This window comes from Dipodomys spectabilis, unplaced genomic scaffold (assembly GCF_019054845.1).
Source record: "Dipodomys spectabilis isolate Male_0828 unplaced genomic scaffold, ASM1905484v1 ptg000526l, whole genome shotgun sequence".
In the NCBI taxonomy this organism is placed as follows: domain Eukaryota; kingdom Metazoa; phylum Chordata; class Mammalia; order Rodentia; family Heteromyidae; genus Dipodomys; species Dipodomys spectabilis.
The window spans coordinates 3,534,704-3,556,391 of NW_024871203.1; the positions used below are offsets into that span (position 1 = coordinate 3,534,704).

The 21,688-nt window shown below is 40.9% G+C and overlaps 1 protein-coding gene across 2 annotated transcripts in view; it reads right to left on the reverse strand.

Moving 5' to 3' along the window:
• Mbtps2 (membrane bound transcription factor peptidase, site 2) overlaps nt 1–21,688 on the reverse strand; it is a 69,617-nt gene that overhangs the window by 39,235 nt on the left and 8,694 nt on the right. For both annotated transcript variants that reach the window (XR_006145971.1, XM_042670180.1), the window contains exons 3-5: nt 21,437–21,674; nt 15,678–15,781; nt 10,783–10,910 (exon numbers count right to left, since the gene is read on the reverse strand). Coding sequence is in view for 1 of the 2 variants with exons in the window: in XM_042670180.1 (XP_042526114.1) it covers nt 10,783–10,910; nt 15,678–15,781; nt 21,437–21,674 (470 nt within the window). In the remaining variant the exon portion in view is untranslated. The remainder of the gene's footprint in view (nt 1–10,782; nt 10,911–15,677; nt 15,782–21,436; nt 21,675–21,688) is intronic.

A 21,688-nucleotide genomic window follows, 5' to 3' on the forward strand; every position in this document is an offset into this window, starting at 1 on the left:
TTGGATCACCAGTGCCTGGCTACTATCACTTCTCAATTGGTTTATAGTTCTTTATATATCCTGTTGATTGTTCAACGGACTTATTGGTAGAGTGCTTGCCTTGCATGCATGAGGCCCTGGATTCGATTCATCAACACCACATAAGCAGAAAAAGTCAGAAGTGGTGCTTGTGGTTCAAGTGGTAGAGCCCTTGCCTTAAGCTCAAGAGTTGAGGGGCAGTGCCCATGCCCAGAGTTCAGGCCCCGTGACCAACCAAAAAACAAGCAAACAAAAAAGCCTGTATTTAAAGCTGGGCACCAGTGACTCACACCTGTAATCCTAACTACTCAGGAGGCTGAGATGTGAGGATCATGGTTCAAAGCCAGCCCGGGCAGGAAAGTCTGTGAGACTCTTATCTCCAATTAACCACCAGTTAATTGGAAAGTGGCTCTATGGCTCAAGTGGTAGAGTGCTCACCTTGAGCTGAAGAGCCGAGGGACAGTGTCCAGGCCCAGAGTTCAAGCTCCACGACCGACAAAAAATAAATAAACATAAAATTTTTATTTATATATACACACATGTAGTTGTACAAAGGAGAGGCCATATAACAAAGCCGCTTATGAATACAATGCATCTTGATATTGGAAAAAATTACATTAAGTCAGACCCAGAGAAACAAAGTGATCTTTACTTTTAATGAAATTATAATTTTAAAACAAAGGAAAAAGTTATATAATATAAATTTCTCAATTTTAGGAAGTTTTATCTTAAGTTCTTACCAGTGTATTGAAGTCTTCTTTGGGAACTAATACATGGACTTTTTTGTTTCATGCTGGTCCTGAGGTTTGAACTCAGGTGCCTCATGCTCTTGGTGGGTTTTTCACTGAAGGCTGGTGGTCTATCCCTTGAGCCAAAGCATCCCTTCCACTTTTTTGGTAGTTAATTGGAGGGAAGAATCTCACAGACGTTCCTGCCCAGGCTGCTTTCAAACCATGATCCTCAGATCTCAGACACCTGAGTAGCTAGAATTACTGGTGTGAACCACCAGTGCCCAGCTTTACAGATCCTTAAAAATGAATTTTCTTTTTTCCCCCCAGTCCTGGGGTTTGGACTTTGCGCCTGGGTACTGTCCCTAAACTTCTTTTGCTCAAGGTTAGCCCTCTACCAAGTGAGCCACAGCACCACTTTTGGCTTTTTCTGTGTATGTGGTACTGAGGAATTGAACCCAGGGCTTCATGTATGCAAGGCAAGCACTCTAACACTAAGCCACATTCCCAACCCCAAAATGAATTTTCTTATACCTATATGGTATAGGTGTCCTTTTGTTTTCCTCTTTTCAGTTGTAGGGCTTGAACTCAGGAGTTAGGCGCTGTCCCTTAGCTTTTACACTCAAGGCTAGCTAGCACTCTATCACTTGGGCTACAATGCTACTTCCAGTTTCATAGTAGGTAATTGGAGGTAAGAGCTTCTTGGCCTTTCTTGCCTGGGCTGGCCTTGAACTGTCATCCTCAGATCTCCCCCTCCTATGTAACTAGGATTTCAGGGGTAAGCCACAGGCACCTTGAGATGTTGATTTAGTTTTCGTCGTTGTTGCCCATCTTGGGGATTAAACTCAGAGCTTGGGTACCGTCCTGGAGCTTTTTTGCTCAAAGATAGCACTTTAACACTTGAGCCACAGCTCCATTTTTGGCTTTCTTTTTGGGGGGTTATTTGGAGATATGTCTCACAGACTTCCCTATCCAGACTGGCTTCAAACTTCAATCTTCAGATCTCTGCCTCCTAAGTAGCTAGGATTAGGTGTGAGTTACTGAAGCCCAGTTGTTCTTGAGCTGTTTTGCTCAAGGCTAGGGCTCTACCACATATAACACAGTTCCAAGGGGGAGACCCAAGATGGTGACGGAACAGTAGGGAAACACCACAGCTTTCTCCAACCAAATAGTTTTGAGTTCCAATGCTCCATTTCCCCAAGAGACCAACAATAGCAAAAAGGCAAACACTCAGAGAAACACAGCAAGTGAAAAAAGAAAAGGAAAAAACTTCAGAACCTGTACAATGACAGAAAAGTGTGAGGACCCCTCCTCTACTCCTTGCTGGCCGCACGGCTCTGCACTAAGCTGCCAAAGTGGCCCAGTTCGCAGCCACTGGGGGCCCCAGAACGACAGCGGTCTGTAGAACCCCAGTGCAGAAGATTCTCATGGACATGAACAGTGTGAATAGAGACCCAAACCATACACAAGGTACCATGAAACCCAGACCCAGAGCCCCCACCACTACCTGGCCCAGCCCACGATCATCTCAATGGAATGCAGAACATGGTGGCGACCAATGACCTACAGAGCACAGAAACATCGATCTGCCACAGCACCCAACCAGTTCCAGGATAAGTGAGTACCCCACAGGGGACACCATCACCCCCACCCCCCAGCTATGGGAGACTGGTACTGGTGGTAACTCCCAGAGCTTGACCCCGACCCACCCACTACCACCTTGCCTATTGGTCCCAATGGAACTATGCAAGCGCCCCAACAACTGGCAGAGCACACCCAGCCTGCCAGGCTTGACCAAGAACACCCCCTCTGGGAGGGAGCGCGAACGCGGCTGGTCCCTGGCTAAAGTTGGGAACCACTGGCCCATAGGCCCCAGCAGCCAGCAGTGGGAGGAGTACATCTAACTTGTGTGTCCTGGGCAGGAGACTGGCAGCAACCCATGTCTACAAGTCCCTGGCTGAATTTGACAACCCCTCCCGCAGGCCTTAAGTCAGGAATTGTGAGAGGGCTTCAGCAACTGGTGGAATACATCCAGCCCACCAGGTATTGCCAAGAGTGCTCCTGGGGGGGAACACAAGCAGCCTATGCTGCCAGTCCTTGGCTGAAGGCGGGAACTGCCTGTGGACTCCAGCAAGTGGCTGAAAGAGCCCCCACCTGTGTGTCCCAGGCCGGAGCTGCATAATCCACCTGTCCCTGACTGAAGTCAAGAACTGAGTGCAACAACCAGCAGAGGGTGGAGTGTGTCTGCCCACCAGAATCTAACAAGAGTGAACCATAAGTGGGTCAGGTTAGCAGCTGGAGGTGAGCCCTTCCCCAACGGAACTGAGACCAGGCCAAGTCTCAGCCTGCCTAGGGCTGAGATCAGGCTTCAACAATTGATCCAGTAACCAACCCAGAACCAAGCAAAGGCAGCCACCTATTGACCAAAACAGTCAGAGTTTGGGATTCTTCTCCAACAATCCCCGAATCCCCATTCGAAAATCACAGCGAAAAATTACAAGATTCATCAGCAGCTAAGACAGAAAACCATCCCCAAAGGCCAGCAGCCACCCAGGGAAGAACTCCAGTGAAAGTAAAAAAGAAATGGAAGACAAACGCTACATCCAAGAGTCGATTAAGTCAATGGCTCAAGATTTAAAGTGAGAAATGTATCAGAAATTTAAAGAACAAAGAAATGAATTATCAAAAAAGATCCAGAACTTCAAAAAAGAGATGCACTCAAAAATAGATGCAGTATACACCGCTTTAAAAGACAAAATTAATACTTTGAGAAACAGGGGCTGGGAAGGTGGCTCAGTGGTAGAGCGCTTGCCTTGTATGCATGAGGCCCTGGCTTCGATTCCTCAGCACCACATAAGCAAAAAGAAAAAAGCCGGAAGTGGCACTGTGGCTCAAGAGGTAGAGCGCTAGCCTTGAGCTGAAGAGCTGAGGGACAGTGCCCAGGCCCAGAGTTAAGGCCCCACGACCGGACCCCCCCCAAAAAAACAACAACTTTGAGAAACATAGAAATCATAAATTTCCTCCATGCAAACCATAATGAAAGCCATAGTTATTAGAGTGAATGAAATGGAAAATAGAGTATCAGGTACTTAAGACAACATGCAGCAATCGGAAAAAAAAGTCACAGATATGGAAAAAGCACTCAAAATATGCCAAAGGGAAGTCCATGAACAAGCAGACAGTGCCAAGAAATTTAACCTTTGTATAATTGGGGTCAACAAAGGTGAGGAATACCAGAACATAGGGATACAACACTTATTCAATAAGATTATCACTGAAAATTTTCCCAATCTTAAAAGAGAAAACCTTACCTACATAACAGAAGCATACAGAACACCTAGCAAACAGGATCCCAAGAGGAACACTTCTAGGAACATCATAGTAAACACGCTAGATCTGAACAATAAAAAGCAATCTTGTAAGCAAAAACAAAGAGGGAACTATACTACAATGGGAAAAATCAGAACCACTGTAGATCTCTCCACACAGAAATGAAGGAAAAGTACCATTCGAACGCTGAGAACCAGTAGCTGCCAACCCAGACTGGTATACCCAGTGAAGCGAGCATTCACATTTGACAGAGATACTAAAAAAAAATTTTGGTCAGTCATGGGGCTTGAACTCTGGGACTGTGCACTGTCCCTCAGCTCTTCAGCTCAAGGCTAGCGCTCTACCACTTGAGCCACAGCACCACTGATGGCTTTTCTATTTATGTGGTGCTGAGGAATCAAACCCAGGGCCTCATGCATGCAAGGCAAGCACTCTACCACTGAGCCACCTTCCCAGCCTGAGAAACTAAAATTTTTAATTGTAAAGAAAAACTAAATGAATTCATGAACATTAGCCAGCCCTCAAAGAATATTAAGAGAGGGATTACAATCTGAAGATTACAATCAAGAACAGGGATTCACATCAGAAATATATCACTAAAAGACCAACAGTAAGCACAGGAGGAAAGGAAAGAAGAAATCTTTGGAAAGCAGGAAAATGACAGGAAATCCAATGCACTTCTCTAGAATAACTGGGAAGGTGGCTCAGTGGTAGAGCGCTTGCCTTGCATGCCTGAAGCCCTGGGTTCGATTCCTCAGCACCACATAAGCAAAAAGAAAAAAAAAGCCGGAAGTGGAGCTGTGGCTCAAGTGGTAGAGTGCTAGCCTTGAGCTGAAGAGCTGAGGGACAGCGCCCAGGTCCAGAGTTCAGGCTCCGCAACTAGACCCAGAAAGAAAATAGAAACAGACCAAGGAAATAATCTCACTATGCAACTAAAGCTGCTAGAAAAGCAAGAAAAAACAACTCAAAGTTATTAGATGGAGTGAGATAACCAAAATACGAGCTGAAATTAACTATACAGAGACTAAGAAAACTACAAATAAAATTAATAAAACAAATATCTGGGTTTTTAAAAAAAATCAATAAAATTGGTGGACCTCTGGCAAGATTAACCAAGAAGAGAGGAGACCCAAATCAATAAGATCAGGGATGCACAAGAAAAATTACAACAGGGGCTGGGAAGGTGGCTCAGTGGTAGAGTGCTTGCCTTGCATGCCTGAGGCCCTGGGTTCGATTCCTCAGCACCACATAAGCAAAAAGAAAAAAGCCGGAAGTGGCGCTGTGGCTCAAGTGGTAGAGCGCTAGCCTTGAGCTGAAGAGCTGAGGGATAGCGCCCAGGCCCAGAGTTCAGGCCCCACGACTGGACCCCAAAAAAAAATTAAAAAAAAAAAGAAAAGAAAAATTACAACAAACACCCAAGACTTCCAAACAATTATAAAGAACTATTTCCAGAATCTACACTAAGGAAGGGAGACCTAGAAGAAATGGATGAATTTTTATAGAAATACAAATTGCCCAAACTGAACCAAAAAGAAATAAATCAGTTAAATAAGCCAATAACTTACAATGAGATAGATGAAGCAATCAGAAGTCTGTCAACAAGGAAAAGCCCAGGAACAGATGGATTCACTACAGAATTCTATAATACCTTTAAAGAGGAACTAATACCCATATTCTCAAGCTCTTCCAAGAAACAGAAACAGAGGGAGCAATCCCAAGATCATTTTATAAAGTCGATATCACACTCATCCCCAAATGAGGCAAAAACCCAACCAAATAAGAGAACTACAGACCAATCTCTTTGGTGAATACAGATGCAAAGCTCCTCAATAAAATCTTAGCTAACAGAATCCAGAAACATGAAAAAAATCATACATTATGACCAAGTAGGCTTCATCTCAATGATGCAGGGATGGCTTAACCTACATAAATCAATAAATGTAATCCATCATATCAACAGATCCAAGGACAAGAACCCCATGATTATCTCCATTGATGTGGAAAAGGCTTTTCATAAAATACAACATTCATTCACATTAAAAGCTCTGGATAAAATAGGAGTAGAAGGAACATTCCTTACAACAATAAAAGCCATATACAACAGACCAATAGCCAATATTATACTAAATGGGAAAAACCTACAATTCTCCTAAAATCAGGAACAAGGTAAGGATGCCCACTCTCTCCACTCCTCTTCAATATAATTCTGGAATCCTTAGCCAGTGCAATAAGGCAAGAAAAGGACATTAAAGGGATCTGCATAGGGAAGGGAGAAATTAAACTATCCCTATTTGCAGATGACATGATATTATACCTTAACGATCCCACAAACTCTACTCCCAAACTCCTAGAGCTTATAAACCACTTTGGCAAAGTAGCAGGATACAAAATCAACCCACAAAAATCAGTTGGCTTCTGTACACCAACAATGTACAAGCAGAAAGGGAAATCAAGGAAACAACCCCATTCACAATAACCTCAAAAAAATATCTAGGAATTAACCTAAGCAAAGTTGTAAAGAAAGTATTTAGAGAAAACTACAAAAGCCTAAAGAAAGAAATCATAGAAGACACCAGGAAATGGAAAGACCTTCCATGTTCTTTGATAGGCAGAGTGAAAATGGCCATACTACCAAATATGATATACAAATTCAATGCAATTCTCATCAAAATCCCAATGACATTCTTTACTGAAATAAAGAAAACAATCCAAAAATTCATATGAAACAACAAAAAACCTAGAATACCCAAAGCAATTCTAGGCAAAAGAAACAACCGTGGAGGGACAATTCCAGAAACTGAAACTACTGCTGGACAGACCTTAAAGGCACAGGCAGGAATTTCCTGAACAGAGTCCCAGGGTCACAACAAATTGGAGACAGACTCGACAAAATGGGACTATCTTGAAATAAGAAGTCTGCACAGCTAAAGACATAGCTACCAAACTAGAAAGGCAGCCAACTAATTGGGAAAAAAATATTTACTAGAAATATATCAGACAAGGGCCTAATATCCATAATGTACAAGGAATTAACTCAAGAAACTAATCCCTCCCAAATCTATCAAACCAATCATGAAATGGGCAAGGGAGCTAAAGAGAGACTTTTTGGAAGAGATAAAAGTGGCAAAGAAACACATGAGGAAATGTTCACCATCCCTGGCTGTAAAGGAAACGCAAATAAAAACAACCCTGAGATACCACCTTACCCCAGTCAGAAAGGCCCACATCCTAAATTCAGCCAATGACAAATGCAGGAAGGGATGCAGAGAAAGAGGAACCCTACTGCACTGCTGGTAGGAATGTACACTAATACAATCACTTTGGAAAGCAGTCTAGAGTACTTTAGAAAATTAAACATAGACCTCCCCTATGACCCAGCCATACCACTCCTAGGCATCTACCCTGAGCAACAGGAACCAGGATACAAGGCTACATGCACCTCGATGTTCATTGCAGCACTGTTCACAATAGCCAAGATATGGAAATAACCCAGATGCCCCACGACAGATGAATGGATCCAAAAATTGTGGTACCTATATACAATGGAATATTATGCAGCCATTAGAAAGGACAGAATAATGGCATTTGCAGGGAAATGGATGGAACTAAAACAAATCATTTTGAGTGAGGTGAGCCAAAAGCAGAGACACATACGGCACATGGTCTCCCTGATATGTGGATGTTAAATCCAAAATGCAAGGAGATATGAAAAAGTAAACAGGACTCAAGAAACAGGACATTCACACGATTTGTCGTATCATTTCTAAAGGACTCCATGTTCTTGACCACATATATGGTATATACATATGCACATCTGAGGGAAGCTAGGAGGAGGACACAGAATCAGAGGGAAACGGGAAAATATACAACAGAGGGCCCATCAGCTGCACTGGACATTGATGAAAATGAATTAAGCAACTCAAAGGCAGCCATGGGAGGGAATGAGAGGAAAAAAGGGAACAGCTTACACTTAGCAAAAGGAAAGAAATGTACATATCACCTGATGTGGAAGAAATAGTTGTATTGTCAAAGCTCATAGAATTCACAAATGTTATATACCACGATAATGACAATTTGCCTTGTGAAGGTTAAAATGTATTTGTGACTTTAAAGTATCACTATCTCACAAAACTGTGAAATTTGTGAAATATATAATCAGTTAATCTCAATAAAAATTATTTTAAAAAACCCATTATGCTTTTCTTTGATGGTTAACTGGGAGATAAGAGTCTCATGGACTTTCCTGACTAGGCTGGCTTTGAACCGTGATCCTCAGATCTCAGCTTTCTGAGTAGCTAGGATTACAGGTGTGAGTCACAGGCACCGGACCTTAGCTATTTTTTTAACCTCACTAATTTGAGATGCCATAACCTTTAAAAAAAACAAACAAACTAGTTCTAGGGCTTAAACTCGGAGGCTGGGCATTGTCTCTGAGCTTCTTTTGCTCAACTGTAGCCCTCTACCACTTGAGCCACAGCACCACTTCTGGTTTTTTTGTGTATGTGGAACTGAGGAACTGAACTCAGGGCTTCACGTATGCTAGGTAAGCAATCTACAACTAAGCCACTTTCCCAGCTCTCCATAACCTTTTAAATATACTTATCTGGGCTGGGAAGTTGACTCAGTATAGAGTATTGCCTCACATGCAGGAGGTACTGGGTTCGATTCCTCAGCACCACATAAGCAGAAAAAAGCCAAAAGTGGTGCTGTGGCTCAAGTGGTAGGGCACTAGCCTTGAACTGAAGAGCTGTCAGCTCCCATGACTAGCAAAAAATTTTAAAAAATATATATGTGTGTGTATATACATACATACATACATACATACATACATATATATATATATAATAACCTTTATTACATTTCTGCTCCTCTGTACTTTTTTTTGCCTGTCCTGGGGCTTGAACTCAGGGCCTGGGCACTGTCCCTGAGCTTCTTTTGCTCAATGCTAGCACTCTACCTCTTGAGCCATAGCACCACGTCTGGCTTTTTCTGTTTATGTGGTACTGAGGAATGGAACCCAGGGCTTCATACATGCAAGGCAAGCATTCTACCACTAAGCCACTTTCCCAGCCTCTCTTCTTTGTGCTTTTACCTCTTGTTACAGCTTTTTGTCCTGGTTACAGTAATATGCACAATTATTAGTTTTCACACTGGATATATTCTGTATCATTACTAAGTAACACTCTATTTCCAACTTAATGTTTAAGTCTTATTATTACTCACATTTCCATTATGTTTTACTTATCATTTTACTTTCAATCTTTCTGAGTAATTTTTGATAGATAGATCTTCCCTTTTTTTGAACCAGTACTAGGGCTTGAACTCAAGGCGTGAGCATTTTCCTTGAGCTTTTTCACTCAAGGCTAGGGCTCTATCACTTGAGCCACACTGGCTTTCTGGTGGCTAACTGGAGATAAGAGTTTCACAGACTTTGTTTACCCTGAGAGCTCAGCCTTCTGAGTAGCTAGAATTACAGGTGTGAGCCACTGATATCAGGCATTCATGTATGCATGCATGCATGTATATATGTATGTGCTGGTCCTGGGTCTTGAACTCAGGGCCTGGGATCTATCTCTGAACTCTTTTTGTTCAAGGCTAGCACTGCAGCCACACTTCTACTTCCAGCTTCTTTTTGGTAGTTAATTGGAGATAAAAAGTCTCACAAACAAGGTCTGGGAAGGTGGCTCAGTGGTAGAGCACTTGCCTTGCATGCATGAGGCCCTGGGTTCAATTCCTCGGCACTACATAAGCAGAAAAAGCTGGAAGTGGTGTTGTGACTCAAGTGTTAGAGTTCTAGCCTTGAGCTGAAGAGCTGAGCGACAGCACCCAGGCCCAGAGTTCAGGAACCACGACCGACAAAAACAAACAAAACAAAATCTCACAAACATTCCTCTCTGGGTTGGCTTCAAATCAAATCCTCAGATCTCAGCCTCTTGCACAGCTAGGATTACAGGAGTGAGCCACCAGCACCCAGTTAGATAGATTTATATTATACATCACACATTTGGGATATGTTTTTGGAGCAATACTGAGGCTTGAAGGTAGGTTCTCTGTTTGGTCAGTAAATGTTTTACCACTTGAGCCAGACTTCTGTTTCAGTAATTTTTCAGCTATGGTCTTAGGCTTTCTGGCTGGGTCCAATCCTTTACTATGTCCTACATATGTCTCCCACATAGCTTGGAAGCATAGGTGCATCCCATTGCACATGGCTTGTTGACTAGGTTGGGATCTCACTAACTTTTTGCCTGGCCTGGCCTTAAACCTTAATCCCAGCATGGGGATTAATTCAAACTGAGGGTTTGTTTCTTTTCTTCTTCTGTTTCTCCTCTTTTCTTTTTTTTTGGTGTCAGTCCTAGGGCCCGCCTGAACTCAGAGCCAGGGCACTGTTCCTGAGCTTTTGTGTTGAAGGCTAATGCTTCACCATTTGAGCCAGAGATCCACTCCTGGGTTTTCACTTGTTAACTGGCTTCAAATCGTGAGGAGTGAACCATCGGCACCTGGCTTATATTATTTTTAAAGAAGAAACTGGAATGTAGATTATTATATCGTACTACTTTTGAGGAAAATTTTATAAATTAACCAAATGATAAGAGGTTGTCATATTTAATGTATTTTCCATATACACTAACCATGGAAAACCAAAACCAAATATACAGATAAACATTAGATAAAATATTAAGTCTGAAAAAATGATTAAGTCTCTTACCTGCACAAAATATCCTTAGCTGTTGGACCGGTGATATAAGCTGCAAATGGGTGGTGAATAGATCAACGAATGCTCCAGGATAAATAATGAAGAGAAAAATCCCAAAGCCATTAAATCGAACTTGTTCCCTAAGAAATTATATAAGAAAAAGGCATTTATTAATACTACTGCATTTGTCAAAGTAACAATGTATGTAATGTTAAAGTCCACTGCAATTCAAATTCTTGCTTAAAAACAAAGTGTATTTCCAGTTAAAACATTGCGTGTACATTATATATCATAATTTTTAAATTGTACAACATGGATTTGTCTCTAAAAGAAAATTTCATAATATTCTGGAATAGACTTATAACTTCAAAAACTTTAAAAGGTAATATGCGAGTTGATAACTGAAACTGGACATACATAAAATGATGAGTACTTCTGTAAGAAATTATAAACATTTTTATGATTTAGCATGAACTATCTTCAGAGGACACAAACGTATGATCCAAGTAAATTATCTAATACTATTTGTCTTATGTGTTACAAATAATAATGGAGTTTTATCTAAGTGTATTCTTAAGTTGTTTTAAAGATTAGTTTGTTTGGGTTGGGAATGTGGCTTAGTGGTAGAGTGCCTCCTTAGCATGAATGAAGCCCTGGGTACAGCATTCACAGAAAAAGCAGGAAGTGGCGCTGTGGCTCAAGTGGTAGAGTGCTAGCCTTGAGCAAAAGAAGCTCAGGGACAGTGCCCAGGCCCTGAGTTCAAGCCCCCAGGACTGGCAAAAAGAAAAAAAAAGATTAGTATGTTTTAAAATGCAATAGTCACAGCTGGGTGCTGGTGGCTCAGGCCTGTAATCATAGCTACTCAGGAGACAGATCTGAGGCTCCCAATTTAACGCCAGATCTGGCAGAAAAGTCCATGAGACTCTTAAGCTCAGGGACAGTGCCCAGGCCCTGAATTCAAGCTCCAGAACCAGTGTGTGCATGCGCGTGCACGCACACACACAAATGCAATATTCAGACTGTCTTTAAAATAATTTTTTTTTTTTTTGTCGGTCATGGAGCTTGAACTCTGGGCCTGGGCACTGACTCTCAGCTCTTCAGTTCAAGGCTAGTGCTCTACCACTTGAGCCACAGCTCCAATTCTGGTTTTCTGAGTGGTTTATTAGAGATAAGAGTCTCATGGACCTCCCCCACGATATAACCCCTGCTTTCACTGTATTTGATGTTGGTATAATTTGTGGAGGGGAAGGGAAAAAACAAATCGTTTAAATAGGGATACACGTGGATCCATTGCAACAATGAGATGTACAAGTCGTTATGTGGAAAACGAACTTTACAACTTTGGTGGGGGGGGAGGGGGAGATGGGAAGGGATAGGAAAGGGAAACAAAGGAGGAGGCAACAATGCTTGATAAGAAATGTACTCATCTTATAAATGCGTTAGAAACACATGCATGAAAGAAACAAAAACATTAAAATACATATTTGAGGGTTCGTTTTCCTAACATCACATTCTCTGACTTTTTCCGCTTGACTCATACCTATACTACAGTATGTTCTCAAATAAAATAAAATTAAATTAAAAAAAAAAAATAAAGAAATGTACTCATTATCTTGCCCACGTAATTGTAACTCCTCTGTATGGTATTTTTACAATTAAAAAAAAGAGTCTCATGGACTTTCTTGCCTGGCTGGCTTTGACCTGTGATCCTTAGATCTCAGCCTCCTGAGTAGCTAGGTTTACAGGTGCAAACCAGCGGCACTCGGCTACAATTACTTTTTAAATTATATCTATATATATATATATCTATACATATATATTATTGTAAAGATAATGTATGGAGAGGTTACAGTTACATGAGTAAGGTAATGAGTACATTTCCTATCGAGCATTGTTACCTCCTCCTTTGTTTTTCCTCTACCATCCCTTCCTTCCTCTTCATTTTTTATCACTTCCTTTCTTAAAATACACAATACATTGAATAGTTTCACGAGAGCAAACAGCTATGCAAAAAAAATCTTCATACTAAATTTTTTTCAAGCAAAAATAAATTTTCATATAGTCACATAAAGACAAAGGATTATTTAACAGAAAAGTTTACTCCTGTTCAAGCTAGGATCTTTCCCATTAATGTTTATACATGGCTAGCTCTCACCATGTATGATGCCCTTGCTCAACATTTAGTTAATAACATTGTCTTCCCTTCACCCCAAAATAAGCTGTTAGCTGTCCATCCTTCTGAGCATGTTCATACTAATTTTTTTTGTTGTTGTTGGTTATGAGGTTGAACTTTGGGCCTGGGTACTGTCCCTCAGCTCTTCAGCTCAAGGCTAGTGCTCTACCACTTGAGCCACAGCACCACTTCGTTTTCTAAGTGGTTAATTGGAGATAAGAATCTCACAGGCTTTCCTGCCTGGGCTGGCTTTGATTACAGGCATGAACCACCGGCACCAGGCTTCATACCAAATTTTTAAGACAATTATGCAGCTTACTTTTTGTTGGCAGTGAGATTTTTTTTGGCAGTCATGGTGCTTGAACTCTGGGCCTGAACACTGTCCCTCAGCCCTTCAGCACAAGGCTAGCGCTCTACCACTTGAGCCACAGCTCCAGTTCCGGTTTTCTGGAGATAAGAATCTCATGACTTTTCTTGCCCGGGCTGGCTTTGAACCGTGATTCTGAGATCTCAGCCTCCTGAGTAGCTAGGATTACAGGCGGGAGCCATCGAGACCCAGCTGGCAATAAGATTTTTTAAAAGATAATTTTATTGTTATTATTAAGGTGTTATAAAGAGGGATTACCATTTCACAATTCAGGTAATGCGTACATTTCTCTTTTGGATAATGTCACCCCTTCATTACTTTCCCCCAGTTTCCCCCTTCTGTCCTTGCCCACAAGTTACATAGCTTGTTTTCTACATAGTATATACTGAATACCATGATTTTGGCAATGAGATTCTATTAAAAAATTAATCAATTTATTTAACAATTAAACTGTTACTAAAATTGTTTTCATCCAGGTGCTGGTGGCTCACACCTATACCCTAGCTACTCAGGAGATTGAGATTTTGAGGATCCCAGTTCAAAGCCAGTCTGGACATACAAATCCAAGAGATTCTTATCTCATTTAACCACCAAAAATCCAGCAAGACTTCAGTAGTAGTGTCAAGCATGAACCAGAAAGCTGACGTAGAGCTTAAGGTCCTGAGTTCAAGCCCAAGAAGCAGTACCAAACAAAAAGAAAAAAAAAAGCTTCCAAGGCTGTAGTGTGGCTCAAGTAGTAGAATACTTGCTTAGCAAGTGGGACTCCTTGAGTTCTAACCCCAGTACCACACAAAAAAAGTTCCATATGCATGTGAAATCCAAAAGTCCACAAGAGTAAAGACATGGAGGCAATGGTAAAAGAGATAAAATGAGCACATACAATTACATAACATTATTTGTTCTGTTAAGATGAGGGCTTATTACCAGTAGGTAGATTATTGTTCATAAGCAACTGGAAAGTAGTAGGTGACTAAATCCGCTCCATTATAACAGTGCTTTGTCTTTACTCTGATTCCCAAGGGTAAAACACAGTCTTGTCAGAATGTTTCTGATAATGACCATAATTATCACTGAGGCAGCTGGGAACTTATGATGCCTCTCACCCACTTTCCATCGTAGCTAGTCAGGAATAACTATAGAATAACATATCTGGAGAGTCAACACCAAAAACAAGTAATGATCTTCAAAATAAGTCCTAGATTTCATCCTATATTTGTTAAGCCCAACACTTTGAGTTTTATTTGTCTAGCTGGTACAAGACATGAACAGGAGGGCAGGAAGTTATTTTTAACTGATACGCCAAGGAAAGTACTAAGATATGCCAGGTATGGTGTGCACTTCAGTAATCCCAGTACTTGGGAGGTGGAAGTAGAAGGGTTATGAGATCCAGGCCACCTTGGACCACAAGGCAACTTCCTGCCACCCTCTCCAAATCTAAAGAATAAAGATTATTAAAGCCGGGCTCTGATACTTCACACATATAATCCTAACTACTAAGGAGGTTGAGATCTGAGGATCACAGTTCAGAGCCAGCCCAGGCAGGAAAGTCTGTGAGACTCTTACCTCCAATAAAACCACCAGAAAACTGGAAGTGGCACTGTGGCTCAAGTGATAGAGTGCTAGCCTTGATCTGAAGAGCTGACGGACAGCGCCCAGGCCCAGACAAGCCCCACGACTCTCCCACACACACCAAAAAAGATTATTGAATTAAAAAGAATTCCAATGGAAGTGGCACTGTAGCTCAATGCTAGAGCATTAGCCTTGAGCACAAAGAGACTCAGGGACAGAGCCTAGGCTCTGAGTTCAAGTTCAAAAACTGAAAAAAAAAAGAGAGAATTTCTAGTAGAGCACTGGTAGCTCATGCCTGTAATCCTAGCTACTCAGGAGGCTGAGATCTGAGGATCTTTTCCTACCTGGGCAGGAAAAGTCCAGGAGACTCTTACTTCTACTTAACCACAAAATGCTGAAAGTAGAGCTGTGGCTCAAGTGGCAAGAATGCTAGCCTTGAACAAAAAGAGCCTGGGGACAGTACCAAGGCCCTGAGTTCAAGCCACAGTACTGGCACAAAAAAATAAAAATAAAAAGGAACTTCAAAACTAGATGAAAAACTTTGAAGCTCCCCATGGCTATAATCATGCTGGCAAAGGAGAGGAAGACTCGGACCACAGATGTGCACATGATTGAGTGTATTTATCAGCATATTAATCTTTTCTATAAAAGCATAGCCACTTCACAGTAATAGATGATGGGTGTATTCTGGGCAATTCTACAGAATGAAGAATATTTACCAAATATAGCAAATTTTAGTAATAAACCTTAAGTGAAAACCTTTTAAGGAAAAGAAAAGGAAAAGGTAAGTATCATTACCGAATAGCTGCTATCCCATGTCCAATTTCATGTACAACACCACTAATGAGGACAGCAGCAAAGAAATAGGTCAGCTGATTGACGGGTAAATTGATACCAGGAACCTGTTCAGAGACACAATATGGCAGTAATTACCAGGTTTGTTTTTTTTGTTTTTGTTTTTGCAGGTAGCAGGGTTTGAATCCATGGCCTTGCCCTCTGGGCTTGCTTGTTTGGGTAGCACTCTACCACTTGAGCTATGCCCCCAGACTGGATTTTGATGGTTTTAGAGGATCTTGAGGATTTTCTGCCTGGGCTTGCTTACTTTGAACTGTGGTCCTCTGATTATTCAGCGTCCTTAGCTAGGATTATAGGTGTGAATTGTGAGAATACAGTCTAATTTTTTTTAATGTTTCTGATCTTGATATATGCATTTGTACATATATATGTATATGTGTATATATATAATTATATTTCGTGTAATAAATTCCTGTAATACTCCACCTTCCTTATTAATAAAATGAAAAAAAGAAGAAACAGAAGGACAGAGTAGTACATGCCTGTAATCCTAGCTACTTGGGAAGCTGAAATCCAGAGTATCAAGTTATAGATGGTCAACTCTGGGCAAAAACAGACTGTTTACAAGGTAACTAAAAACAGAGGTCTTGTGGGATTGCTCAAGTGATAGAGCACCTGCTGAATAAATTCAAACAAAGTAGTATTGTAAACTACTTGGCATATCAATGGCCTAATCTTTGTTCAATGCTTAACATTATGCCTCACAGAGAAGATAATTCATTCTTTTTCTTCTTGTTGCTGGTGGTGGTGGTGGTGGTCATGGGGCTTGAACTGAAGGCCTGGGTGCTGTCCTTGAGCTTTTTTTGCTCTACCACTTTGAGCAAAAGTGCTACTTACGGTTTTCTGGTAATCGGAGATATGACTCATGGACTTTTCCTGCCTGGACTGGCTTTGAACCATCATGCTCAGATCTCAGCCTCCAGAGTAGCTAGGATTACAGGTGTGAGCCACCTGTGCCCAGCAATAAATTCTTTTGTTACACAAACTTTAAAGAAATTTGTTCTTCATCATCTAAGTGTTCTCTAAAAATAGACACTTCTGTACCCTTAAGTAAGTATATTTTATTCAAATCTGCAATTTGACTGAAATTTCTTATGATCATTAGTAAAGCTGAACTTTTCCTGTACATTTTTGTCTATTTTTTTGGTCTTTTGAGTTGCCTATTTATGACTCTTTTTTTTTCCTACTAAAATATTCACCTTTTTCTCACTAGTTTATAAAATCACTTAAAAGTAACAGTATTGGTCCTTTGTAGTATGTGTTACAAACATTTTGCTCAGTGTTCTTGCCTTGTCATCATATTTTGTTAGTTCTTGATATATAAAAAGCTTCGGATTTATCAATAAATATAATTTCCTACCTCACCAAGAGGGAACTTCAGCGTAAACTATGGATTTCGGGTGGCGGTAACTGACCAGCCCAGGTTGATCATTTGTAACACTTTCACCACTGTGGTGGGTGATTGGTGGTAGTGATGGAAGCAGCGTGTGGGGGCTGGAGGGAGATGCACAGGATATCTCTGTGCTGTCTTCTTAATTTTGATATGAGCCAAAAACTACTCTAAAAATAACATCATTAGAAATCAAAAATAAATAATAAAGGTGGTACTGTTTCATGAAAATAGTCCCTGTTTCACTTTAGTTTTATGTGTTCATATAAACAGCATTTTGATTTCTTTTCCTCTTAAGATCTTTCATGAGTCACACTTAATTCTAACACAGTCACAGTTGACTTTTGTGCTGCACTCCAGAGGAATTTTACCTTTTAACCAAAGAAAAGACTTCACAGAATGCTTCTTGGATTGTTTTTTACATTCCATTGATTCCAACTGTCTATTCTCTGGCCCTTAAACTAGTTTTTGTAATCATCATTTTTTTTCTGCCATACTGGGGCTTGAACTCGGGGCCTGGGTGCTTTCCCTCAGCTTTTTTTTTTGTTCAAGAGTAGTGCTCTACCATTTTGAGCCACAGTTACACTTTTGGCTTTTTGGGGTGGGAAGGATAGTTAGAGATAAGAGTCTTACAGACTATTTTTTTCCACCTGGGCTAACCGTGATTCTCAGATCTCAGTCTCCTGTGCAGTTACGATTACAGGTGTGAGCCATTGGCACCTAGCTGGAATTTCTTTCCTTCCTTTCTTTCCTTCCTTCTCTCTCTCCCTCCCTCCCTCCTTTCTTTCTTTCTCTTTTCTTTCTTTCCTTTCTTCCTTTCCTTCTGGCCCTGGAGCTTGAACTCAAGGCCTGGAAGCTGTCCTTCAGCTTTCTACTTCCAGCATTTTTGTGGTTAAGTGGACATAAGAGTCTCATGGACTCTTCCTTCCCAGGCAGGAAAAGATCCTCAGATCTCAGCCTCCTGAGTACCTAGGATTACAGGCGTGAGCCACTGGTGCCTGGCCCGGAATTCTTTGTACAGATACTCTACTGAGCCAGCTTTCCACACACATCAGTATCCCTTGTTCTACAGAGCTGCTGCAGCGCCATGTTGGCAGGCATCTGGTCAGCTCAGCACTTTTCCCGTCTCTCACCTCTCAGTTTACATACTTAAGATTAATTCTCTGTCTCACAAAATATACTGGTCACTTTACCTTTATTTCAAATAAATCTGTAAGCTGGATCCCATACAGTGTTTGTTCCTTCTCTTTGTCTTAGATGTTAAAATGAATGAGATAAGGTAAGAATTTCAGTGTGTGACTAGTCCAACAGATGGTAGGTCTTATTTACTGGCAACAGTACAAGATTACCATCTGTCTCTGCCATGATCACACAGGGTATTAGATGTACCAGAATACTGAACACAGAATTCTCTCAACAACACAAAGCGCTTGGGTTCTGAGAATGAATACTGAACAAGGCTGTAGGGACTTACTGCGTAAAAAGAAAATATGTTCTTTAAGCTACTAAGGCGTACATCGAAGTCAGGAGACATAATATGCTTAAAATCATACATAAATATGCATAGTGGACTCGAGAGTTGCTGACTTTTTAATGGTTCCAAAGCACAGCTTGCCTGATAGTATTTTTGTGAGTACTAAGAATAAACTGAAAAGCAAAGGGAAAAAGCATTTGTGGTCTACATAACATTTTGTCATTCTAATTCTAGCAGGCAGATATTTCAACGATCATATTTCCTTCAAACTGGCTTCCTTCCCTCCTATACTCTTTCTTAGTGAACAAAAACCTCCCGTATAACCTGAGACTCATCATCAACTCTTGCTTCTTCCTGCAGCCTCTTACTCAATTAATTACTAGGTCTGAGAACTCTGCTCTAAGAGCCCACTTGAATCTGTTCCCTTCACTACCCTTGCCATTAATTTTGTTTAGACCTTATAATTTCTAACATAAATTATTCTAACTGCCCTCTGAAACAGTCCCCTCATATTTGGACCAGTTTGCACAGAACTGTTACCTGTAGGTAAAAATAAAACTTCCTAGAATGATCATTACTAAGATAGGCCACATTTGTATCTCCCAGCTTCTTTCCCAGCTACCATCTGGCTCTCTTGCCAACACTTCTGTTCAGGGTTTCCCCTCATAGATACACGTCAAAATTACTTATATTTTCTTTCCTTCTTTTTTGTGCTAGTCCTGGGGCTTGAACTAAGACGCTGTCCTTGAGCTTTTTTTGTTCAAGGCTAATGCTCTACCACTTGAGCCACAGCTCCACTTCAGCTAGTTTTTTATTGTTGTTGGTGGCTAATTGGAGTTAAGAATATCATGGACTTTGCTTCCTAGGCTGGCTTCAAACCACAATACTCGGATTTCAGCCTCCTGAGAAGCTAGGATTATATGCATGAGCCACCAGCTCCTGGCTTTACATTTTCTTGAAGAGTTCTTTTTTTTGTTTTTGTTTTTATTTTTTTGGGTCTGGTCATGGGGCCTGAACTCTGGGTCTGGGTGCTGTCCCTCAGCTCTTCAGCTCAAGGCTAGCACTCTACCACTTGAGCCGCAGCACCACTTCCGGCTTTTTTCTTTTTGCTTATGTGGTGCTGAGGAATGGAATCCAGGGCCTCAGGCATGCAAGGCAAGCGCTCTACCACTGAGCTACCTTCCCAGCCCTTTCTTGAAGAGTTCTATGTCTGCTACATTTTCCTATAATCACTCAGTCTAGCAGAGGCCACAATGAGACAAATTCTTTAAAAATCTGCTGCCAACCCATAAAAATCTATCCCATTAATAAGAATATTTTAAAAAATACAACAGCAATGACTTCTGCAATGAGAACTATAGGTGTAAAAATGTGAAATAAAAGTGAGCCAACATCAAACTTCCTTCCAAGTTCTGGAAAAAATAAAGTATATGCATGCTTTAAAATAAAAATAATTGCCAGGCACTGATGACTCATGCCTGTACTCTTAGCTACTAGGAGGCTGAGATCTGAGGATCGCCATTTGAAGCCAGCCTGGGCAGGAAAATCTGTGAGACTCTTACCTCCAATAAAACTAATCAGAAAAGGCTCAAAGTAGCACTGTAGCTCAAGTGGTAGAGCATTAGCCTTGAGCACAAAGAGGCTTAGAGACAGGACCCAGGTCCAGAGTTCAAGCCCTAGGATGGGCAAAAAAAAATTAAAAATGCTACACTGCTGAACTATATCTCCAGTTTTTAAGTGAATTAAATGGATATTGTTAAGATTCTTAAAATTATAATAAGCACAAAGGAACACTGTATGGGATTAAAATGCAATTTATTGATATAGAGATCTTAAATCAGCATGATTATTCCTCAAATGTAACAATCATTTCATATCTTAAGAAGACAACGGGAGCCGGGCACCGGTGGCTTACGCCTATAATCCTAGCTACTCAGGAGGCTGAGATCTGAGGAACACGGTTCAAAGTCAGCCCGGGCAGGAAACTCCATGAGACTCTTATCTCTAATAAACCACTAGAAAACCAGAAGTGGGGCTGTAGCTCAAGTGGTAGAGCACTCGCCTTGAGCTGAAGAGCACATGGACAGCACCCAATCCCAGAATTCAAGCCCCACAACCGACCAAAAAAAAAAATTTAAAAAAAGAAGACAACACCAGGTCAAGGGTTGGTGGCTCATGCTATAATCCTAACTATTCAGGAAGCTGAGATCTGAAGATTGTGGCTCAAACCAGCCCTAGCAAACAAATCCATGAGACACTTATCTCGAATTAACCAATAAAAAGCTGGAAGTAGAGGTATACCTCAAGTGGTAGAACTTTAGTTTTGACTGAAAAAGCCAAGCAAGAGCACAAGGCTCTGAGTTCAATCCCCACTACCAGCACATAAAAAAGACAATATTAATTCAAAGAGTTGTGCAATTGCTGGTCTTGACGATGGCCCATTTGTTTTGTGCAAGTATTATGACCACCACTACTAAATAATGCAATCATTCCTGCTGCTTATCAATGCTTTTTTTGTTGTTTAAACAGGCAATTTAAAAAAATGTGACTTTTTTTAAGTTTTGGAGGCTTTAATTCAGTCAAGCTTTCATTACAATAAAATATAAGCAAGAAGATATAACAATTTATCCTACAAAAGAGAGGAACTGAACAAAGGAAGATGCTGAGAGCTCACCCAGTGTTTAAGATTTAATTTCGTAATTACAGTTTTAAATAAAAGTCGTGACTTTTATTTTCATGTTCATATACTATAGATAGTAGTTATATTAGTGAGAAACATGTTTTTTATCTACAAAATTATTTCAACGAAGCTATTTGAAGCAAAAAGAAAGTACTTACCACAACTTGCAACACCTGCTCATTGTGAAGAGAGGCAGAGGAGGAAGAGGAGGAGGAGGAGGAGGAAGAGGAAGAAGATGAGAAAGAAGAAGAGGAGGAGGAGGAGGAAGAGGAAGAGGAGGAAGAATAAGAGGGAGAGTCAGCCATCATCTGTGACAAAGTCTGCATCAGCGTTTTTCCAAGGAGAAAAAAAGAACTGAACATGGCAACCACACCAAACACCATTCCAAAATTGAACCTGTCAAGTGGAAA